The sequence below is a fragment of the Pseudoliparis swirei genome, chromosome 13, assembly GCF_029220125.1.
Source record: "Pseudoliparis swirei isolate HS2019 ecotype Mariana Trench chromosome 13, NWPU_hadal_v1, whole genome shotgun sequence".
In the NCBI taxonomy this organism is placed as follows: domain Eukaryota; kingdom Metazoa; phylum Chordata; class Actinopteri; order Perciformes; family Liparidae; genus Pseudoliparis; species Pseudoliparis swirei.
In genome coordinates, this window is record NC_079400.1 from 15,357,841 (window position 1) to 15,377,355 (window position 19,515).

The 19,515-nt window shown below is 44.3% G+C and overlaps 2 protein-coding genes across 2 annotated transcripts; both read left to right on the forward strand.

Annotated features, from left to right (window-relative positions):
- Window positions 1–10,783: 10,783 nt before the first annotated feature.
- On the forward strand, window positions 10,784–14,686 carry rsph1 (radial spoke head component 1). The gene is made up of 8 exons (XM_056429147.1): window positions 10,784–10,925; window positions 11,017–11,130; window positions 11,711–11,816; window positions 11,914–12,004; window positions 12,797–12,932; window positions 13,323–13,394; window positions 14,382–14,439; window positions 14,584–14,686. Exons 1-8 carry the CDS (start codon window positions 10,875–10,877, stop codon window positions 14,622–14,624), a joined length of 669 nt encoding a protein of 222 aa, XP_056285122.1. The 5' UTR covers window positions 10,784–10,874; the 3' UTR covers window positions 14,625–14,686.
- A 798-nt stretch (window positions 14,687–15,484) lies between these two features.
- On the forward strand, window positions 15,485–19,206 carry adprm (ADP-ribose/CDP-alcohol diphosphatase, manganese-dependent). Its single transcript, XM_056429145.1, has 3 exons — window positions 15,485–16,217; window positions 16,983–17,105; window positions 18,353–19,206. Exons 1-3 carry the CDS (start codon window positions 15,644–15,646, stop codon window positions 18,676–18,678), a joined length of 1,023 nt encoding a protein of 340 aa, XP_056285120.1. The 5' UTR covers window positions 15,485–15,643; the 3' UTR covers window positions 18,679–19,206.
- The last annotated feature ends 309 nt before the right edge of the window (window positions 19,207–19,515 follow it).

Here is a 19,515-nt window from a genome sequence, read left to right on the forward strand (position 1 = left end):
TGATGATGATTTAATTCAATTCAATTCAGTTTATTTGTATAGCCCAATTTCACAAATTACAAATTTGTCTCGGAGTGCTTTACAATCTGTACACATAGACATCCCTGCCCCAAAACCTCACATCGGACCAGGAAAAACTCCCAAATAACCCTTCAGGGGGAAAAAAAGGGAAGAAACCTTCAGGAGAGCAACAGAGGAGGATCCCTCTCCAGGATGGACAGGTGCAATAGATGTCATGTGTACAGAAGGACAGATTTAGAGTTTAAATACATTCAATGAATGTGACAGAGTGTATGAATAGTTCAGAGTAGGCATATTCCACGATGGAGACCTCCACGATCCATCAGGCAGATGGAGGTAGAGAGGAGGAGTGGGCGGAGTCTCAACAGTGGGCGGAGTCTCAACAGGGCAGTGGCGTAGTTGGTAGCAGGAATTCCACGATCGAGACCACGATGATCCATCAGGCAGATAGGATCTATGCCGTCTCATAGGGTCCGATGACCCCATGAGACGTGAAGTCAAAAGGATTCCGGGGAGAAAGCAGAGTTAGTAATGTGTGATGGAAAGATGAAAATTCATCCATAAGGAGAGAGAAAAGAGGAGATAGGTACTCAGTGCATCCTAAAACGTCCCCCAGCAGCTATAAGCCTATAGCAGCATATCCAGGGGCTGGACCAGGGCAAACCCGATTCAGCCCGAACTATAAGCTCTGTCAAAGAGGAAAGTCTTAAGTCGACTCTTAAACGAGGTGACTGTGTCTGCCTCCCGGACTGAAATTGGAAGCTGGTTCCATAAAAGAGGAGCTTGATAACTAAAGACTCTGGCTCCCATTCTACTTTTTAAGACTCTATGAACTAAAAGTAGCCCCGCATTTAGTGAGCGCAGCTCTCTACACTCAAAGAAATGACTCATTGGATGAACTCAATTAAATTGTTGGCAGGTTTTCCATCCAATAATTATATGCAACTCCAACTCAAATTTAGCACATCAGTGCAATACAATGTAATTAAGTTAGTCCAACTCATTTGTATCAAATACATCTAAAATAAAATAACGATATTCATTAAATTAAATTAATTTGTGTTTGTCCAACTCAAAATATAAACTAACTAACTAACTAAGAAAATATGCAAACTCCACACAGAAGGAACGCCCCGACTGGGAATTGAACCCACAGACCTTTGGCCTTGAGGCGACGGTGCTAGCCACTACACCACTGTACAGCCCTGAAAGTGTCTTCACCTTGTAAACAACTGATTTTCAGCTGGCGCATGTGCAAAGGGTAGTCCTCAATGAAACACATTTATTTTGAGTTGATATGCACACCATCTAACCTAAATAAATCTGATAAATGAAAGAATTCATACATTTTGTGTTCCACCCATTAAATATAAATATCTATTTTTGTAATTGATTTATTTAAATGTATCAAACAATATTTAAATGTGTCACCTCGAAGAAGGGCTTGAATCGTTTTTGTGAGTGTAACCTAAATAAATCTAATAAATGAAAGTATTCATACATTTTGTGTTACACCCATTCAAAATAAATATCTTCGTTTTGTAATTGATTTATTTAAATGTATCAAACAATATTTAAATGTGTCACCTCTAAGAAGGGCTTGAATCGTTTTTTTGAGTGTAGTGGGGCAATATGGTACTACATCTCCTTAAGATGTGATGGTGCATCACCAATCAAGGCTTTGTAGGTTAAGAGAAGAATTTTTAAAGTGATTCTTGATTTTACGTGGAGCCAGTGCAGAGCAGCTAGTGCAGGAGTGATGTGATCTCTTTTCTTATTTTTAGTGAGAACACGAGCTGCAGCATTCTGGATCAACTGGAGGGACCTAAGAGACTTATTCGAGCAGCCTGATAATAAGGAGTTGCAGTCATCCAGTCTCGAAGTAACGAACGCGTGAACCAATTTTTCTGCAACTTTTTGAGACAAGATGTGCCTGATTTTTGAAATATTACGTAGATGAAAGAATGCAGTCCTTGAGATTTGCTTTACGTGGGAGTTAAAGGACAAGTCCCGATCAAAGATAACACCAAGATTCTTTACAGTGGTGTTGGATGCTAGAGCAATGCCATCTACAGAAACCACATCACCAGATAATTGATCTCTGAGGTGCTCAGGGCCGAGTAAAATTACTTCGGTTTTGTCTGAGTTTAACATCAAGATGTTGCAGGTCATCCATGTTTTTATGTCTTTAAGACATGCTTGAATTTTACCGAGTTGGTTGGTCTCCTCTGGTTTTATCGATAGATATATTTGAGTATCATCTGCATAACAATAAAAGTTAATGGAGTGTTTCCTGATAATATTGCCCAAAGGAAGCATGTATAAGGTAAATAAAATTGGTCCAAGCACAGAACCTTGTGGAACTTCGTGACTAACGTTGGTGGTTATCGAGGCGTCATCGTTTACAAATACAAACTGAGATCGATCTGATAAATAGGATTTAAACCAACTTAGTGCGGTGCCTGAAATGCCAAGAGACTGATCCAGTCTCTGTAACAGGATGTCATGGTCAATGGTGTTGAATGCAGCACTAAGGTCTAACAAGACAAGGTATCATGTTTGTCAAACAGAACTAATTCGGAGAATAAAGTATAAGGGTGAGATACTCGTTGAAGCCTTTGTTGTTCTGTTTTTTAACAAGCGAGACTTGGATGGATTATCTTTTTGTTATCTCGTTGAAACATTTCAAGTGAAGCAGCTTTGAGCCAAAGTTCAGTCGAAGTGAAACAAGAATTTTGCCTAACACACACAAACACTCCAGAGTTCCTCGTGACACATCGTGTTTATTCATGATCAGACAGAGAGAAGTTTTATTAATGCGGCTGCAACAAAGCTCAAATACTGATTGGATGAAATCAATAAAAGCAACTTGAAGGTGTTTTACAGTTCATGTCCACTAGATGGCCCTCTCATCTTTCACTAGACCATGGCCACTATGGTGAGAGAAGTTGACTTTGAGTCTCCCATGAGTTCAAAACGCTCCTCTTCCTCTCACGCTCCTTGACCCTCCCTGATGCAGAACCCTGATGCACCAGTCTGGATCCAGTCAATGCAATGTCTTCTTAAACTAAATGTGAACCATAATCCACGACTGGGAATTAAACTGTGGGTCCAATCCCTGGAGTTGCAGTACCACCTGGCTGAGACGTGAGAAGCAGCTCATTGCTCATTACCACCTGAGGCGCCCTTGAGCAAGGCCTTAGCAGAAGGGAGCTCACCTATTTGAGTGTCTAAGAGTGGAAAGGAGTATATAGTACTACTAAAGAACTACAAGTATATTCGTCTGTTACCGTTTTTTTAGATTGCAAAGACACATTTCTTGAAACGGTCTCCCATTATCTCAAAACTGTAAACACAAAACCTCATCTTCAAGCACTATTTACAAAACATCTTAATTCTCTTGCAAAATGAAACTTTCGCCTCAAAACAGTTTTACCTGTGCTCAAAGTCAAACTTTCACTTCAAAACAGATTTACCTGTGCTCAAAATCAAACACTGCTCTCAAATCATAAACAAAGTGATCAAAATAATATACATTCAGTAAACAATACGCCAATAAATAGAAACCACATTGTTCAAAACATATAGTTCTCAGGGAGAAGTAGATTTTTAATCTCAAAACAAATTTCGTATGAACGAAAACATGTTCTATTACAGTCGCAAACAATTTATCAGAAATGACTACTGTGCTTTGCTCTTTGCAATTTCTTTTGTTCTTCCTCCTCCTTCTCACAGCGTGTCCTTTGTCTCTGAGATACTGTAATTCTTGTTCATTGTTGGTATGAACCTGTAACCAGTCAAAATCTATTGATCAGTCAGTACTGATACTGTAACAAATAGAAAGCACGATTTTCAAAGCCATACAATGTGTTTATTGTACATTATACAGCCTACAATGCACTGTAGGCCTACTACAGTATACAATACTACAGTAAAGGGACAACAATCAAAGGAGTCAACATGTCGTCAATGTGCTTATTCTTGTCTCCGGGTCAGGCCAGAGCACTTCGTCGACATCACAAGCAATATGTTCTCTCCTGAGGCAACAGGGGAAGAAGCCTCTTTTGTGTCTATTGAAACAGCTGCATATAGCGTAGTACAGTACATTTGAAATTACACAGAAAATCGGCTCAAATTGGGGTGCACTCTAAGTCCTGCTTCCCTGGTCCTTATTTCTGTGGACCTGGTCCTTATTTCTGTGGACCTGGTCCTCATCTTGTGGACCTGGTCCTCAACTTGTGGACGTGGTCCTCATTTCTGTGGACGTGGTCCTCATTTCTGTGGATCTGGTCCTCATCTTGTGGACGTGGTCCTCATCTTGTGGACGTGGTCCTCATTTCTGTGGATGTGGTCCTCATTTCTGTGGACCTGGTCCTCATCTTGTGGACCTGGTCCTAATTTCTGTGGACGTGGTCCTCATTTCTGTGGACCTGGTCCTCATCTTGTGGACGTGGTCCTCATTTCTGTGGACCTGGTCCTCATCTTGTGGACCTGGTCCTCATTTCTGTGGACCTGGTCCTCATCTTGTTGACCTGGTCCTCAGCTTGTGGACGTGGTCCTCATCTTGTTGATGTGGTCCTCATCTTGTGGACCTGGTCCTCATCTTAATTAAACCTCTCCTGAAGAAGCCCACTCTGGATCCAGAGGTGTTGGCTAACTACAGACCGATCTCTAACCTCCCCTTCCTCTCCAAGATCCTTGAGAAAGTGGTCGCAAATCAGTTGTGTGACTTTCTACATCATAATTGTTTATTTGAGGAGTTTCAGTCAGGATTTAGAAAACACCACAGCACCGAGACAGCACTGGTGAAAATTACAAATGACCTCTTAATGGCAGCAGATAAAGGACTCATCTCTGTACTGGTCTTGTTAGACCTTAGTGCTGCATTCGACACCATTGACCATGACATCCTATTACAGAGACTGGAGAAGTCGATTGGCAGTTCAGGCACGGCACTAAGTTGGTTTAAATCCTATTTATCAGATCGATCACAATTTGTATTTGTAAACGATGACGCCTCGATAACCACCAACGTTAGTCACGGAGTTCCACAAGGTTCTGTGCTTGGACCAATTTTATTTACCTTATACATGCTGCCTTTGGGCAATATTATCAGGAAACACTCCATAAACTTTCATTGCTATGCAGATGATACTCAACTATATCTCTCGATAAAACCAGAGGAAACCAACCAACTAAGTAAAATTCAAGCATGTCTTAAAGACATAAAAACATGGATGACCTGCAACTGGGTTAGGGTTAGGGTTAGGGTTAAACTCAGACAAAACCGAAGTAATTTTACTCGGCCCTGAGCACCTCAGAGATCAATTATCTGGTGATGTGGTTTCTGTAGACGGCATGCCCTAGCATCCAACACCACTGTAAAGAATTTTGGCGTTATCTTTGATCGGGACTTGTCCTTTAACTCCCACGTAAAGCAAATCTCAAAGACTGCATTCTTTGATCTATGTAATATTTCAAAAATCAGGCACATCTTGTCTCAAAAAGATGCAGAAAAATTGGTTCACGCGTTCGTTACTTCGAGACTGGATTACTGCAACTCCTTATTATCAGGCTGCTCTAATAAGTCTCTTAGGTCCCTCCAGTTGATCCAGAATGCTGCAGCTCGTGTACTCACTAAAACTAAGAAAAGAGATCACATCACTCCTGCACTAGCTGCTCTGCACTGGCTCCCAGTAAAATCAAGAATCACTTTTAAAATTCTTCTCTTAACCTACAAAGCCTTGATTGGTGATGCACCATCATATCTTAAGGAGCTTGTAGTACCATATTGCCCCACTAGAGAGCTACGCTCACTAAATGCGGGACTACTTGTAGTTCCTAGAGTCTTAAAAAGTAGAATGGGAGCCAGAGCCTTTAGTTATCAAGCTCCTCTTTTATGGAACCAGCTTCCAATTTCAGTCCTGGAGGCAGACACAGTCACCTCATGTAGAGTAGACTTAAGACCTTCCTCTTTGACAGAGCTTATAGTTAGGGCTGAATCAGGTTCACCTGGTCCAGCCCCTTGATATGCTGCTATAGACTTATAGCTGCCGGGGGACGTTTTAGGATGCACTGAGCACCTATCTCCTCTTTTCTCTCCTTAGGGATGAATTTTCATCTCTCAATCATACGTTACTAACTCTGCTTTCTCCCCGGAGTCCTTGTGACTTCACGTCTCATGGGGTCATCGGACCCTATTAGACGACATAGATCCTATCTGCCTGATGGATCATCGAGGTCTGGGTCGTGGAATTCCTGCTACTGACTATGCCACTATCCTGTTAAGACTCCGCCCACTGTTGAGACTCCGCCCACTCCTCCCCACCGCCATCTGCCTGATGGATCGTGGAGGTCTCCATCGTGGAATATGCCTACTATGAACTATTCATACACTCTGTCATATTCATTGAATGTATTTTAACTCTAAATCTGTCCTTCTGTACACATGACATCTATTGCACCTGTCCATCCTGGAGAGGGATCCTCCTCTGTTGCTCTCCTGAAGGTTTCTTCCATTTCTTTCCCCCTGAAGGGTTATTTGGGAGTTTTTCCTGGTCCGATGCGAGGTTTTGGGGCAGGGATGTCTATGTGTACAGATTGTAAAGCACTCCGAGACAAATTTGTAATTTGTGAAATTGGGCTATACAAATAAACTGAATTGAATTGAATTGAATCATGTGGACGTGGTCCTCATCTTGTGGACGTGGTCCTCATTTCTGTGGACGTGGTCCTCATCTTGTGGACCTGGTCCTCATCTTGTGGACCTGGTCTTCATCTTGTGGACCTGGTCTTCATCTTGTTGATGTGGTCCTCATCTTGTGGACCTGGTCCTCATCTTGTGGACCTGGTCCTCATCTTGTGGAGCTGGTCCTCATTTCTGTGGACGTGGTCCTTACACACATGAGCTCAGGAAAAAAAAACAGCTGGGCGTGCCCTGGAACGACGCTGCAGACACCCTGGGCTCACTGTTCATAAACTGGCCTACCGTGAGCATCAAAGGGCCTATACTCCAACTCCCTTAAAGATGTTCGCTCACAGTTCTATTCCAGGTTAATCGATGAAACCCTGGCAACTCCAAACAGTTTTTTTCCACCATAAACCACCTCCTGAAGCCACAACCATCCTCTTCAACTGAGACTACAGAGGACCAATGCAACAGCTTCATTTAGTTTTTCAGATCAAAGGCCAACAACATCCGCTCTCTGATGTCCAGCGTTCCTTCTCTGCTTCCCCCTGAGACCAACACCTTATCTACAAGTGTGCTGTTTCCTCTACATCTCGCTGAGGTTCAGGAGAGCCATGTTGAGGAAATCCTCAAAGAAATGAAATCTTGCACCTGGACCCTGGACCCCATTCCCACTGCTCTGCTTAAGTCTCATATCTCCACTCTCAGTCCTTTCATCACCAAGGTTGTTAACCTTTCCCTTCAGTCTGGCTGTGTCCCACCTTCTCTCAAGGTGGCTGTCATCCGTCCCCTTCTCAAGAAGCCCACTCTGGACCCGGAGGTTCTAGAATCTAGCCAATTACAGGCCTATCTCCAACCTTGCCTTCCTGTCCAAGGTGTTAGAGAAGGATAGTCGCTTCTCAACTCCAGAACCACCTCAAACACAACAACTTGTTTGAAAAGTTTCAGTAAGGATTTCTTTATATTTGATTCATACGAGAGTTATTATTATTATTATTATTATATTTATCAGTGATCTGTTGCTATTCAATTCAATTCAATTCAGTTTATTTGTATAGCCCAATTTCACAAATTACAAATTTGTCTCGGAGTGCTTTACAATCTGTACACATAGACATCCCTGCCCCAAAACCTCACATCGGACCAGGAAAAACTCCCAAATAACCCTTCAGGGGGAAAAAAAAGGGAAGAAACCTGGAGGAGAGCAACAGAGGAGGATCCCTCTCCTAGGATGGACAGATGCAATAGATGTAATGTGTACAGAAGGACAGATTTAGAGTTAAAATACATTCAATGAATATGACAGAGTGTATGAATAGTTCATAGTAGGCATATTCCACGATGGAGACCTCCACGATCCATCAGGCAGATGGCGGTGGGGAGGAGGAGGGCGGAGTCTCAACAGGACAGTGGCGTAGTCATGAGCAGGAATTCCACGACCCAGACGATCCATCAGGCAGATCGGATCTATGCCGTCTCATAGGGTCCGATGACTCCATGAGACGTAAAGTCAAAAGGTCTTCCGTGGAGAAAGCAGAGTTAGTAACGTGTGATTGAGATATGAAAATTCATTTTTAAGGAGAGAAAAAGAGGAGATAGGTACTCAGTGCATCCTAAAACGTCCCCGGCAGCTATAAGCCTATAGCAGCATATCAAGGGCTGGACCAGGGCAAACCTGATTCAGCCCTAACTATAAGCTCTGTCAAAGAGGAAGGTCTTAAGTCTACTCTTAAACGAGGTGACTGTGTCTGCCTCCCGGACTGAAATTGGAAGCTGGTTCCATAAAGAGGAGCTTGATAACTAAAGGCTCTGGCTCCCATTCTACTTTTTAAGACTCTAGGAACTACAAGTAGTCCCGCATTTAGTGAGCGTAGCTCTCTAGTGGGGCAATATGGTACGACAAGCTCCTTAAGATATGATGGAGCATCACCAATCAAGGCTTTGTAGGTTAAGAGAAGAATTTTAAAAGTGATTCTTGATTTTACTGGGAGCCAGTGCAGAGCAGCTAGTGCAGGAGTGATGTGATCTCTTTTCTTAGTTTTAGTGAGAACACGAGCTGCAGCATTCTGGATCAACTGGAGGGACCTAAGAGATTTATTAGAGCAGCCTGCTAATAAGGAGTTGCAGTAATCCAGTCTCAAGTAACGAACGTGAACCAATTTTTCTGCATCTTTTGAGACAAGATGTGCCTGATTTTTGAAATATTACGTAGATGAAAGAATGCAGTCCTTGAGATTTGCTTTACGTGGGAGTTAAAGGACAAGTCCCGATCAAAGATAACGCCAAGATTCTTTACAGTGGTGTTGGATGCCAGGGCAATGCCGTCTACAGAATCCACATCACCAGATAATTGATCTCTGAGGTGCTCAGGGCCGATTAAAATTACTTCGGTTTTGTCTGAGTTTAACATCAAGAAGTTGCAGGTCATCCATGTTTTTATGTCTTTAAGACATGCTTGAATTTTACAGAGTTGGTTGCTCTCCTCTGGTTTTATCGATAAATATAGTTGAGTGTCATCTGCATAACAATGAAAGTTTATGGAGTGTTTCCTGATAATATTGCCCAAAGGAAGCATGTATAAGGTAAATAAAATTGGTCCAAGCACAGAACCTTGTGGAACTCCGTGATTAACGTTGGTGGTTATCGAGGCGTCATCGTTTACAAATACAAACTGAGATCGATCTGATAAATAGGATTTAAACCAAATTAGTGCCGTGCCTGAAATGCCAATCGACTGCTCCAGTCTCTGTAACAGGATGTCATGGTCAATGGTGTCGAATGCAGCACTAAGGTCTAACAAGACCAGGACAGAGAGAGTCCTTTATCTGCTGCCATTAAGAGGTCATTTGTAATTTTCACCAGTGCCGTCTCGGTGCTGTGGTGTTTTCTAAATCCTGATTGAAATTTCTCAAATAAACTATTATGATGTAGAAAGTCGCACAACTGATTTGCGACCACTTTCTCAAGGATCTTGGAGAGGAAGGGAGGTTAGAGATCGGTCTGTAGTTAGCCAATACCTCTGGATCCAGAGTGGGCTTCTTCAGGAGAGGTTTAATAACAGCCACCTTGAAGGAGTGTGGTACGTGGCCTGTTAGCAGAGACACATTGATAATATCTAATAGAGAGCCGCCAATTAAAGGCAAAACGTCTTTAAGCAGCCTCGTCGGGATGGGGTCCAAGAGACAGGTAGACGTGTTCGAAGTAGAAACCGTTGAAAATAATTGGTCACGGTTGATAGGAGAAAATCCCTCCAAATATACACCAGGGCATACAGCGGTTTCCAAGGCCATTCCACTACAGTATACTGTATGAGCTGTAAAGCCAAACTGTATGCAAAATGAAATATATTATATTATATATTATTATCTTATTATTTAAAAGGGACCATGTACAGTTAACACATAAATGTCACCATGTGATGCTCTGTACAGACAACAAGAACAAACATAAAACAATAACAAACAGTACAGGACAACAGTATATGTAATGCGAAGCTACAGTGCGAAGCTACAGTAGAGCACATTCAATTTAAATATAATATACTTTGTTATCGTGCAATATTGTAGATTATAATGATGATCTCGTTGTAATTAATGAGGCAGCTTAGAAGACTTATTATTTGCTTTAATTTGTTGCACATCTACTGTACTTCTTCTTGATGATTGGCAGATGTATGAGAAATAAATGATGCGGGCTTCCGACTAATCTACTTCATTTATTTGACATCTACTTTTCCCCTCTCAACTTCTTGAAACTGTGAGAGAGGTCAAATAATTACTGTCCTTTATTTTCTTTAACCTGAAACAAAGAGTAACGTCTAAAGTCCATTTCTTCTTCTTCTTCTTCTTCTTCATGTATTTTTTAATTTAGAAATATTGACAATTGAAATTCCGCCGAGCCAGACGTCTATACATATGTACCTAAACACACACACACATCTGGAACATCTGAATGTAGACACACCTGCATCACTCTACAGTCAATACCGAGGCATTACATCACACAGACAGGATCAGAGATGGGCTTCCATACAGGTGAAGGCAGCTTTCACAGGATACAACCAAACACCCTGGTCACGTGGGACAGACCGTTGTCACGGCAACCGTAAACAATCGGCGCACACCACCTGTTCGTCCAGCACACACCGTCCACTTCGGACCCGAGGATGTCGGATTTGGGATCGGATGAGTTTGACGACGAGCGCAGTAAACTCGGGGTGAGAGGAAGTCATAACTGTGGGGTTCGAGGACGTTAACCGGCTGAAGCTAACGGGAGCACGCGCTCTCTCTGTTTCGGTCCACCGGCAGGAATATGAAGGGGAGCGGAACGAAGCGGGGGAGAGGCACGGAGCCGGGAAAGCCGTTCTGCCCAACGGAGAGGTCTATCAGGGCCGGTACGAGAACGGCGGGAGGCACGGACAGGTATGCTAACTCGGTCACTAACTAGTTAGGTCACTAACTAGGTGACTAACTATATCACTAACTACTTAGGTCACTAACTAGGTCCCTAACTAGATGACTAACTATGTCACTTACTAGTTAGGTCACTAACTAACTAGCTAGGTCACTAACTACTAGTGAGCGTTACGCCCGCAGTGAGTGAACACAGAACACAACCAACCGAGTCCCACTCAGCACGTTCACACGCAGAACGCAGTCTTCCCATTACCCGGCAGGGGGCGCTGTTGTACTGACCATGAGTTCATAACGCTGCTCCGCCCTCGCGGTCACACCACTTGCTCCATGTATGGTGAGGAAACCTGTGAACACGCGTCTGAAAACATTCCAGCACATGAAGAGAAGACACGTTAGCCTTCAGGCGTGGTGAGAGAACATGGGTCTGGTTGTACTTATGCAAACTGACATCTTATGAAGCTGTTTATTCTATTCATTATATAACAGTGTTTCTATTACTGCCTCGAGGTTTACATTATGCTACATGGAAAAGAATAGTCTCTCTGACAACTATATGTATCTTATCTTTGACTGTTTTGTCTAATAGGGGACATATTACTTCAAGAACGGGGCGAGATATGTGGGAGACTATTACCAGAACAAGAAGCATGGACAGGGCACCTTCTACTACCCTGATGGCTCTCGATATGAAGGTACAGACAGTTACAGCTTTATTTCCTGTGAAGGTTTAAACTGTAACAGCTGGCATGGGTCCAGCTTCAGGAACAAACTCTCCCTGTTGTGTGCCAGGGTCGTGGGTGGAGGACCTGAGGAAGGGTCATGGTGTCTACACGTACGCCAACGGAGACACGTATGATGGAGAGTGGCTGGATCACATGAGGTATGACCACAGGTTTTTAATTGTTTTGTCAATTTTCTTCCAGTAAGCACACATCTCTTCACCTGCTTGGTTTACAGCCTGATTGTTTTTTTTAGTGATACATAGGAATGCCGGAGAAATATGTTTGAAGTGTGGATTTTCCTCCGATTTGCAGGTCAAACAACATCGATGATGATGAGGTTGTGTTTGAAAAAGACTATATCTAAATATACACCATAATCTATATATTACAAATGCAGACACTGAAAGGCAATTGAAATAACAGTAACAACTAGAACGGGCACTCGGTAGAGCGCATACCTTCGCATATCACAAAATTGGGCATTGAATTATGAACATGTTGGCATTAGTTGCATGCCAATTGGATAAAAATTGACCGTGCTATGGTAAAAAGAAGATTTTGACCTTTTCTTGACCTTGACCTTTGACCCGATCGATCCCAAAATCTAATCAGATGGTCCCCGGATAATAACCAATCATCCCACCAAATTTCATTCGATTCAAGAAGATGTTGATATTTTCATGGCCTTGACCTTGAGCTTTGACCCGATCGATCCCAAAATCTAAGCAAATGATCCCCGGATAATAACCAATCATCCCACCAAATTTCATTTGATTCGGTTTAATACTTTTTGACTTATGCGAATAACACGCACGCACGCACGCACGCATACAAATACACAGCGATCAAAACATAACCTTCCGCATTTTCAATGCAAAGGTAAATATGTGTCCAAAGCGTTGTTTCATATATAACCTGCACATGACCATATCCATTGGAATGATTGCCAGGCACGGACAGGGCCTGTACCGCTACACAGACACTGGCTCCCTGTACAAGGGCTCCTGGGTTAATGGCGTGATGGAGTCATCTGGAGAGTACATCCACTCCAACCACAGATACAGAGGCAACTTCGTCGACAGTAATGTAAGTTCTCCTTTGATTTCTCCTTCACAAAATGCTTGGAAATGATGAGCCTCTTCCACCGGAGCCTGAGGAGTTGCAGGGGACAATAACAGTGGAGACAGCTTGGTTCATTTATGATGGTTTCATATAATATACAAGGGTTTATATCATCTCAGCTTTCAGCTCAAGTACATATTTGGTTGTAAAATCAACGTCTCTCTGAATTCCTCTACATTCCATCAGCATCAGAAACAAAAGCCCAAAGGGTCGCTGATAGAAAAGTCATTCCAGCTCGGGGTTCACCTCGGTAGCTCCAACAGAATTGGACATAACCTCCGAGCTCCTCTGGGGAAGCTGCTCGTGTTCCTCGGCCGTCCCAGATCTCAGACCACCTTCGTTTTTATATTGCAGCCACGCGGTGCAGGGAAGTATGTGTTCTCCAACGGCTGTGAACAGCACGGGGAATACCGTCAAGCAGAGCAGGTAACTCAGCAACACCACGTCACGGTACTCTGGAACAAACAGAACACGGAATGAATACTTATTACATGTCATTTAGCGGACGCTTTTATCCAAAGCGACTTACAATCCTGTTACAATCACTAGGGATGGGTATCGTTTGGGTTTTTTCCGATACCGGTGCTAAACCGGTACTTTTAAAACGATACCGGTGCCTAAACGGTGCCTGAACCGATACTTTTTTTTAAACGCACAATGAGGACATTAAAAACCTCTTTGCCCATATTCCCTGGAGAAGCCGTTATCATGGAGCACTGACAAACAACGGATATCAGACTGTTAACATACACAATATATGTTCTCCATTATATGATGTGACTCTGGTGTGCTCAGCACGGGTTCACTTCACGCAGTCACACACGGCGCAGCCTCCGCTGTCAAACTTAAATATGATAGGCTATCGCAACCTGCTGACAGGGCGGAGTCACCAGAGAAGTTCACAACAATAGTTTTTTTCAATTCCAATCCGCTCAGGCACCGGAAAGAAGCACCGAAATGTGCGTTGCGTTTCGGTCCGGGTAATACCGGTTGTATTGGAACCGGTACCCAACCCTAACAATCACACACCGGAGACGCACCTACAGGGAGCAGTTCAGGGTTAAGTGTCTTGCTCAAGGACACATCGACTATGCGGGAATTGAACCTCCAACACCCTGATTGAAAGATGGACCTGCTACCCACTGACCCACAGTCCCCCCTGGTGTGACACACGGCTCTCTAAATTGAAACTCCAGCCAGTGACTGATGAGGAGTAAACATGTCAAACACAGGCTCCAGAGACGCGTATCTGACCTCAGGGCCTCAGGGGGAGCAGAGGAGGTGCTGCCACTGCCTTCATTCACGCAGTCACAGCAGTGGAGGGAGACGAGCATGGTGTTTCGTGTCGCTGTTGAACATTCTAGAAGTATTCTTATTTTCTGCTCATGTGTGTTTGCCTTCTCCGTTCTCAAGTGGATTCCCAAGTGTGTCACGGGGCTGATGCTGTGGACTCCAGGCCCGGACGCCTCAGGTAAAGCTTCTCAAAGTTATTGATATGAATACCACAGACCGGCAGTAAATATAGCTCAGGCGTTGTTGTTTCTTTTGTGAGTGTACTTTGAAGAGTCCAAATCTGCACTTGTGTGAATGAGTGTGTGTGTTTTTCTTTGCTCAGGTGGGGGAAAGGAAGCAGCGGAGAACGGAGCAGAGAGCTGATCTGCGAGACAACATCAATATGCTCATGAATATTGAAATAAAGCTGTTGTGTTTCCCATGAAGATGTGTGGTTGTTGTAACAACGGGAAACTTTCCATTGTTGACCGTAATTAATTACCAGTGGATGTATTACAAGTGTGCACTTTTCATACAGTGTCTAAACATTGATACTTCTGTGGAAATTTACAGAACAACATCTACTTTCTCATGTGAGAAGGGAAATTTATCCTAATAATGTAACCGGAAATAACAAGGAGCTGCAGGGCCGGTCGAAACCAGTTTGGGGCTCCAAGCAGCTCGCACATTTTTATTTGGATGTTGCCACTTCACAACAGAAAGTATCTCAGGAGACTTTTCGGAAAGAGCAGCTTGAACATTTCCCCATGAGCAGAAGAACCCTGGAGCAGAACCAGGCTCTGAGCGGGCCCTCAAAGCTAGACACAGTGTTCTCATCCTTTCTTCCTGAAAAACATTGCAGGTATGTTATTATTTCAGTAAGAAGACACCTCAGAACCCGAGGAGGGAATGTGGTATTTGTGACATTAATTTCAAGGCCGGACACAACATGTGTAGTCTTCCATATCAGACCCATCTCCACAGCTGTATCAGTGATAAAGACCACTTTTCCTAATTGGATGAGCAAGTTGTGTGGATGCGTTCTGTTCGAAATCGAAAGTTATTTTTCGGAAAGGTTAATATAAACCTACATCCTGTAGGTTTAAATTAACCCTGCTAAATTAACTTGTTCCCAACATCCGGTCTTTCTAACCGCATTATTTTGAAGGCCGGAAGTCGTCGCCTGATTGTCCTACCCATCGCTAGCTTCACAGACCCCCGGTGCTGATGTCCTGTCACCGTGGGAGATGAGACAGGAAATGAAGCAAGAAAACAAACTAAAGCAACCCGGCTGGATTTCATCATGTGCGGAAGTTGAGAGACTACCGGGCCCGGCTCGTACCTTCGGTGGACTCAACTCTTACGTCACACACAGCGAGTGTCAGTTATTCTGAAACTCGAGAATGGATGAGCAGCCTCGCGGGACGCCGCTGTTTACATTCGGCGTGATCGCGGACATTCAGTACGCAGATATCGACGATGGACACAACTACACCCGGACAAGGAGGCGCTTCTACCGGAGCGGCCTGCAGCTGCTGAGGAACGCCCAGACACGGTGGTCCGAGGCGGCTGTGAAGCCGGAGTTCATCCTCCAGCTGGGAGACCTTATCGACGGCTTCAACAAGGGCCACGGCGCCTCGGACCGGGCGCTGGACACCGTGCTGCGGGAGTTCGGCTCCAGTGGCGTGGAGGTCCACCACGTGTGGGGGAACCACGAGTTGTATAACTTCAGCCGGAGCGCGCTGCTGCGCTCGGAGCTCAACAGCGCGCTGCACGCGAAGAGACGCGTGGACGGAGTCCCGGCTGGCGGTGAGACGTACGCCTACCACTTCAGCCCGGTGCCCGGCTTCACCTTCGTGGTTCTGGATGCGTACGACGTGAGCCTGCTGGGCCGAGACGAGTCCAGCGAGCAGTACAGCGAGGCTCTGAGCCTCATAAGGCAGCACAACCACAACCAGGACCTCAACTGCCCGCCAGGTACTGGGGGCCGGTGTTACGGGTTAACAGGCGACCGTGTTAACTGGCGACTTTTCAGCCAACGCGTCCATTGTTGTCGTGGTTACGACGGCCGTTCGAAAAAAGGATAGAGAAGACGTATAACTGTCCTCGTTAATGGTGTGATGCAGTGTAAACCCCTCTCGTATACATAATAGTATATACTATACCAACAATACGGCATTCACGAGGGCAGCTACGTGTTGTCTCCCTACATCCAACAGCTGTCTGTAACTACAGCAACAGGCGGAAGTCGGCTGAAACAAGATGTCAACTTTAGTGAGAACGACAGGAGACATTTAATTCATAATGAATCAAATCCACCGTAGCCCTATTTATTAGAATCAGGGGTTTTGTTGATGTGTTGGCTAAAGACCCACTGAAGGACTTTTGGACCCCTTTTTATCACAGAGCCGGTGGACAGTCACACGTTTTTGGACTGTGACACACATGTTGTTGTTTTCCTCTTTACACGACTTGACGCAGTCAACATGTGGTTGAAGTGTCGACTTTCAGCCTGAATACAATTGCTATAACAACACTAACATTAACCGTTTGGGAATAACACAGTCCCCCAGACTGTCTTACACATGGTTTGATGGCCTGTTCATTTCAAACTAAGCATATACAAAGTTCTGGAGATGATTACAAATGTAGAGTTTGCATGTGGTACACGCTTCCCCATGTGGCATGTGTAATGACACCGTGAGGAGCCACCGGTGTTCAAATTCTGTGTTCTTGTTTCAGTGTCCAGCGGCCTGCTGCAGAGGTTCACGATGTTCAATGGTGGCTTCAGTAAGGACCAACTGGACTGGCTGGGTTCTGTTCTGTCCTGGGCCGACGACAAACGGGAAAGAGTCACACTAGTCAGTAAGTTACACATTGTTCTGATCCCTTGCATCTTTGAGGTGGGCCATCGATGGAGTGAGAAGAGCGCCCAGGTCAGCCTTCACTCCTCCAGTCTGCGCTCTCTGCAGACTGGTACTGGGCCTCTGTAGATCCACTCAGAGAATGGGACTGACAGAGAATACATGTTGGTGTGCTGATAGTTGTACGTCCCTCGTTCTTTCTGAGAGGATTAGTTTAGCCCCGCCCAGCCGTTATTTCATGTGACCCTGTTTCATCCTGGCCAACCTGCCAGCTGTTCCAGAGACTCCTCACAACATCCTCCTCTTCAGCTCGGTTTGGAGTTGCACCTTAAATGGTTTACATTCCAGCTTTTCTGTACATTTGGTTTTCCAACTTGTTGAAAAATATGGACATTAGTTATATATGTATATAAATATATATTGTGACGACCCCTCCCCACCACTAGGTGTGTGTTGGCTCTTGGTCTCTTGTGTTTCCTGCAGGCTCTGTTTGAGGTGGGGACAGGAGGAGTTGATGGGTTGATGAGCTACACCTGGGCCCGGTGTAGCGCGGCCTATAACACCCTCTTTGCCATTCAGAACGCTCTCTCTCACACACACATCCATGCACTCCTACACCACTGATTACTGACAAGGATCTTTACATTTATTCAGTTTATTTAGTGTTTTGTTAATAAACGTTGATACGTTTGCATTTACCTCGTCTCGACTCCCATCTTTGTTACAACCTAAGAGCCGGGTTGTAACAAAGATGGGAGTCGAGACGAGGTAATATGCTGATATGCACACTCTTTCCCACTTTGTACTGTCACTGCTGCACAACAAGGAATGAATCCAGTCGTATGTATTCAAGTGTCCCGCTGAGCCAGCATACACAATAGGCTACAGAAGACATGTTGGCATGTCACAGATCTGTAGGTAAAGCACGGCGGCTGAGTGCCATGTCCGGGCTGCTGAGAGTAGCAGCTGGAGTTGATGCTGAGCCTCTTATTAGAACACTAGAATGTGAAGTCTGCAGCTCCCTGTTAACCAGATTATGTTTTAATCGGTTTTATTTGTTTTCACTATATGTGTGGCACTCTGAGATTCTTTGAAGGAAGAGTGCGATAAAAATGAAATGCATTATTATTTTCTTTACAAAATGGTAGTAGCTCCAAACAGCGGAGACTCGAATGACATCACTTGAGGCAATGAGCTTAAGACATGAAGGCGTCCCTTTGCTAACTTGAGATTGGCTCTCCTGCCCAGGTCACCTCCCTGTCCACCCCCGCTCCACAGATGAGATCTGCCTCGCCTGGAACTTCGACGAGCTCCTGGCCCTCATCCAGGCCCACAGCAGCGTGGTGTGTTTCATGGCGGGACACGACCACGATGGCGGATACCACCAGGACCCGGACACGGGGGTGCACCACGTCACGTTAGCGGGAGTGATCGAGACGCCGCCCGACAGCGACGCCTTCGGCACCGTCTCCGTGTACGAGGACAGGATGGTGCTGGAGGGGAGCGGCAGGGTCACGGACCGAGTGTTCCTGTTCCATCCCACGCCAGGTGACACACAGCCGACGGAGATATGACATCTCTGGATGGAGAAGGTTATCCTGCGTGGCTGTTCCATCGTCTGGAGAAGTCTATGAACTTTACAATGGCCACTTTAACGGTAATTTAAAGATGAAAGACAATCACAAATGTACTCAGTTCAGTAGTGGAAGTACTATCAGGTTTCATTCTTTCAGTTCTAAGAAGGACCACAAACAGAGCCACATTCTGATGCACTTTCCTCAGCAGAGCCATTGCAGAACCTCATAGACTTGATTGCACTGCTAAGTTTATTTATTATCTTGACGAAGCGTATATCTTTTTCACTGGTTGTTTTTTAAGTTGGAGTTGACAGCACTTGCATTTTTATACTTTATTTCAATTGCGCACAATGGGTTTCTTTGACTGTAAATTGCAGATGAATGTGTTATGATTTGACCAATGCATTGTATTGATAACTATAACTGATATCAATCACAGTTTTCAGTTCCTGCACAGGATGGGATTCAAGCTGTATGATTCACAATGTGAAACAATATGACGAATAATAAAAATATACATCAGTAGTTCTGGGCCCATCTAAACATTGATGTTCATGTTCCATAACAAAGTGGTGGATTGAAGCTTTCTGTTACTAGAGTTCAAGTTTTTAGGAATCCAACGTTGACACCGTGTTAGTCATAAACAGACGACAAAGTGGTGTATGATTAGTCAGAAACACTAAGGTAAGTATGAAGGAGGATATTGAACAGGACGACTAAAACAATTCAAGAAGTGACATGATCTTAACTAAGGTCAATTTGCCAGCTCCTTTTCTGTAACTTTTAACTGCATCTCAGTCTTCACCAGCAGATGGAGTTACCTATGATGGAGGT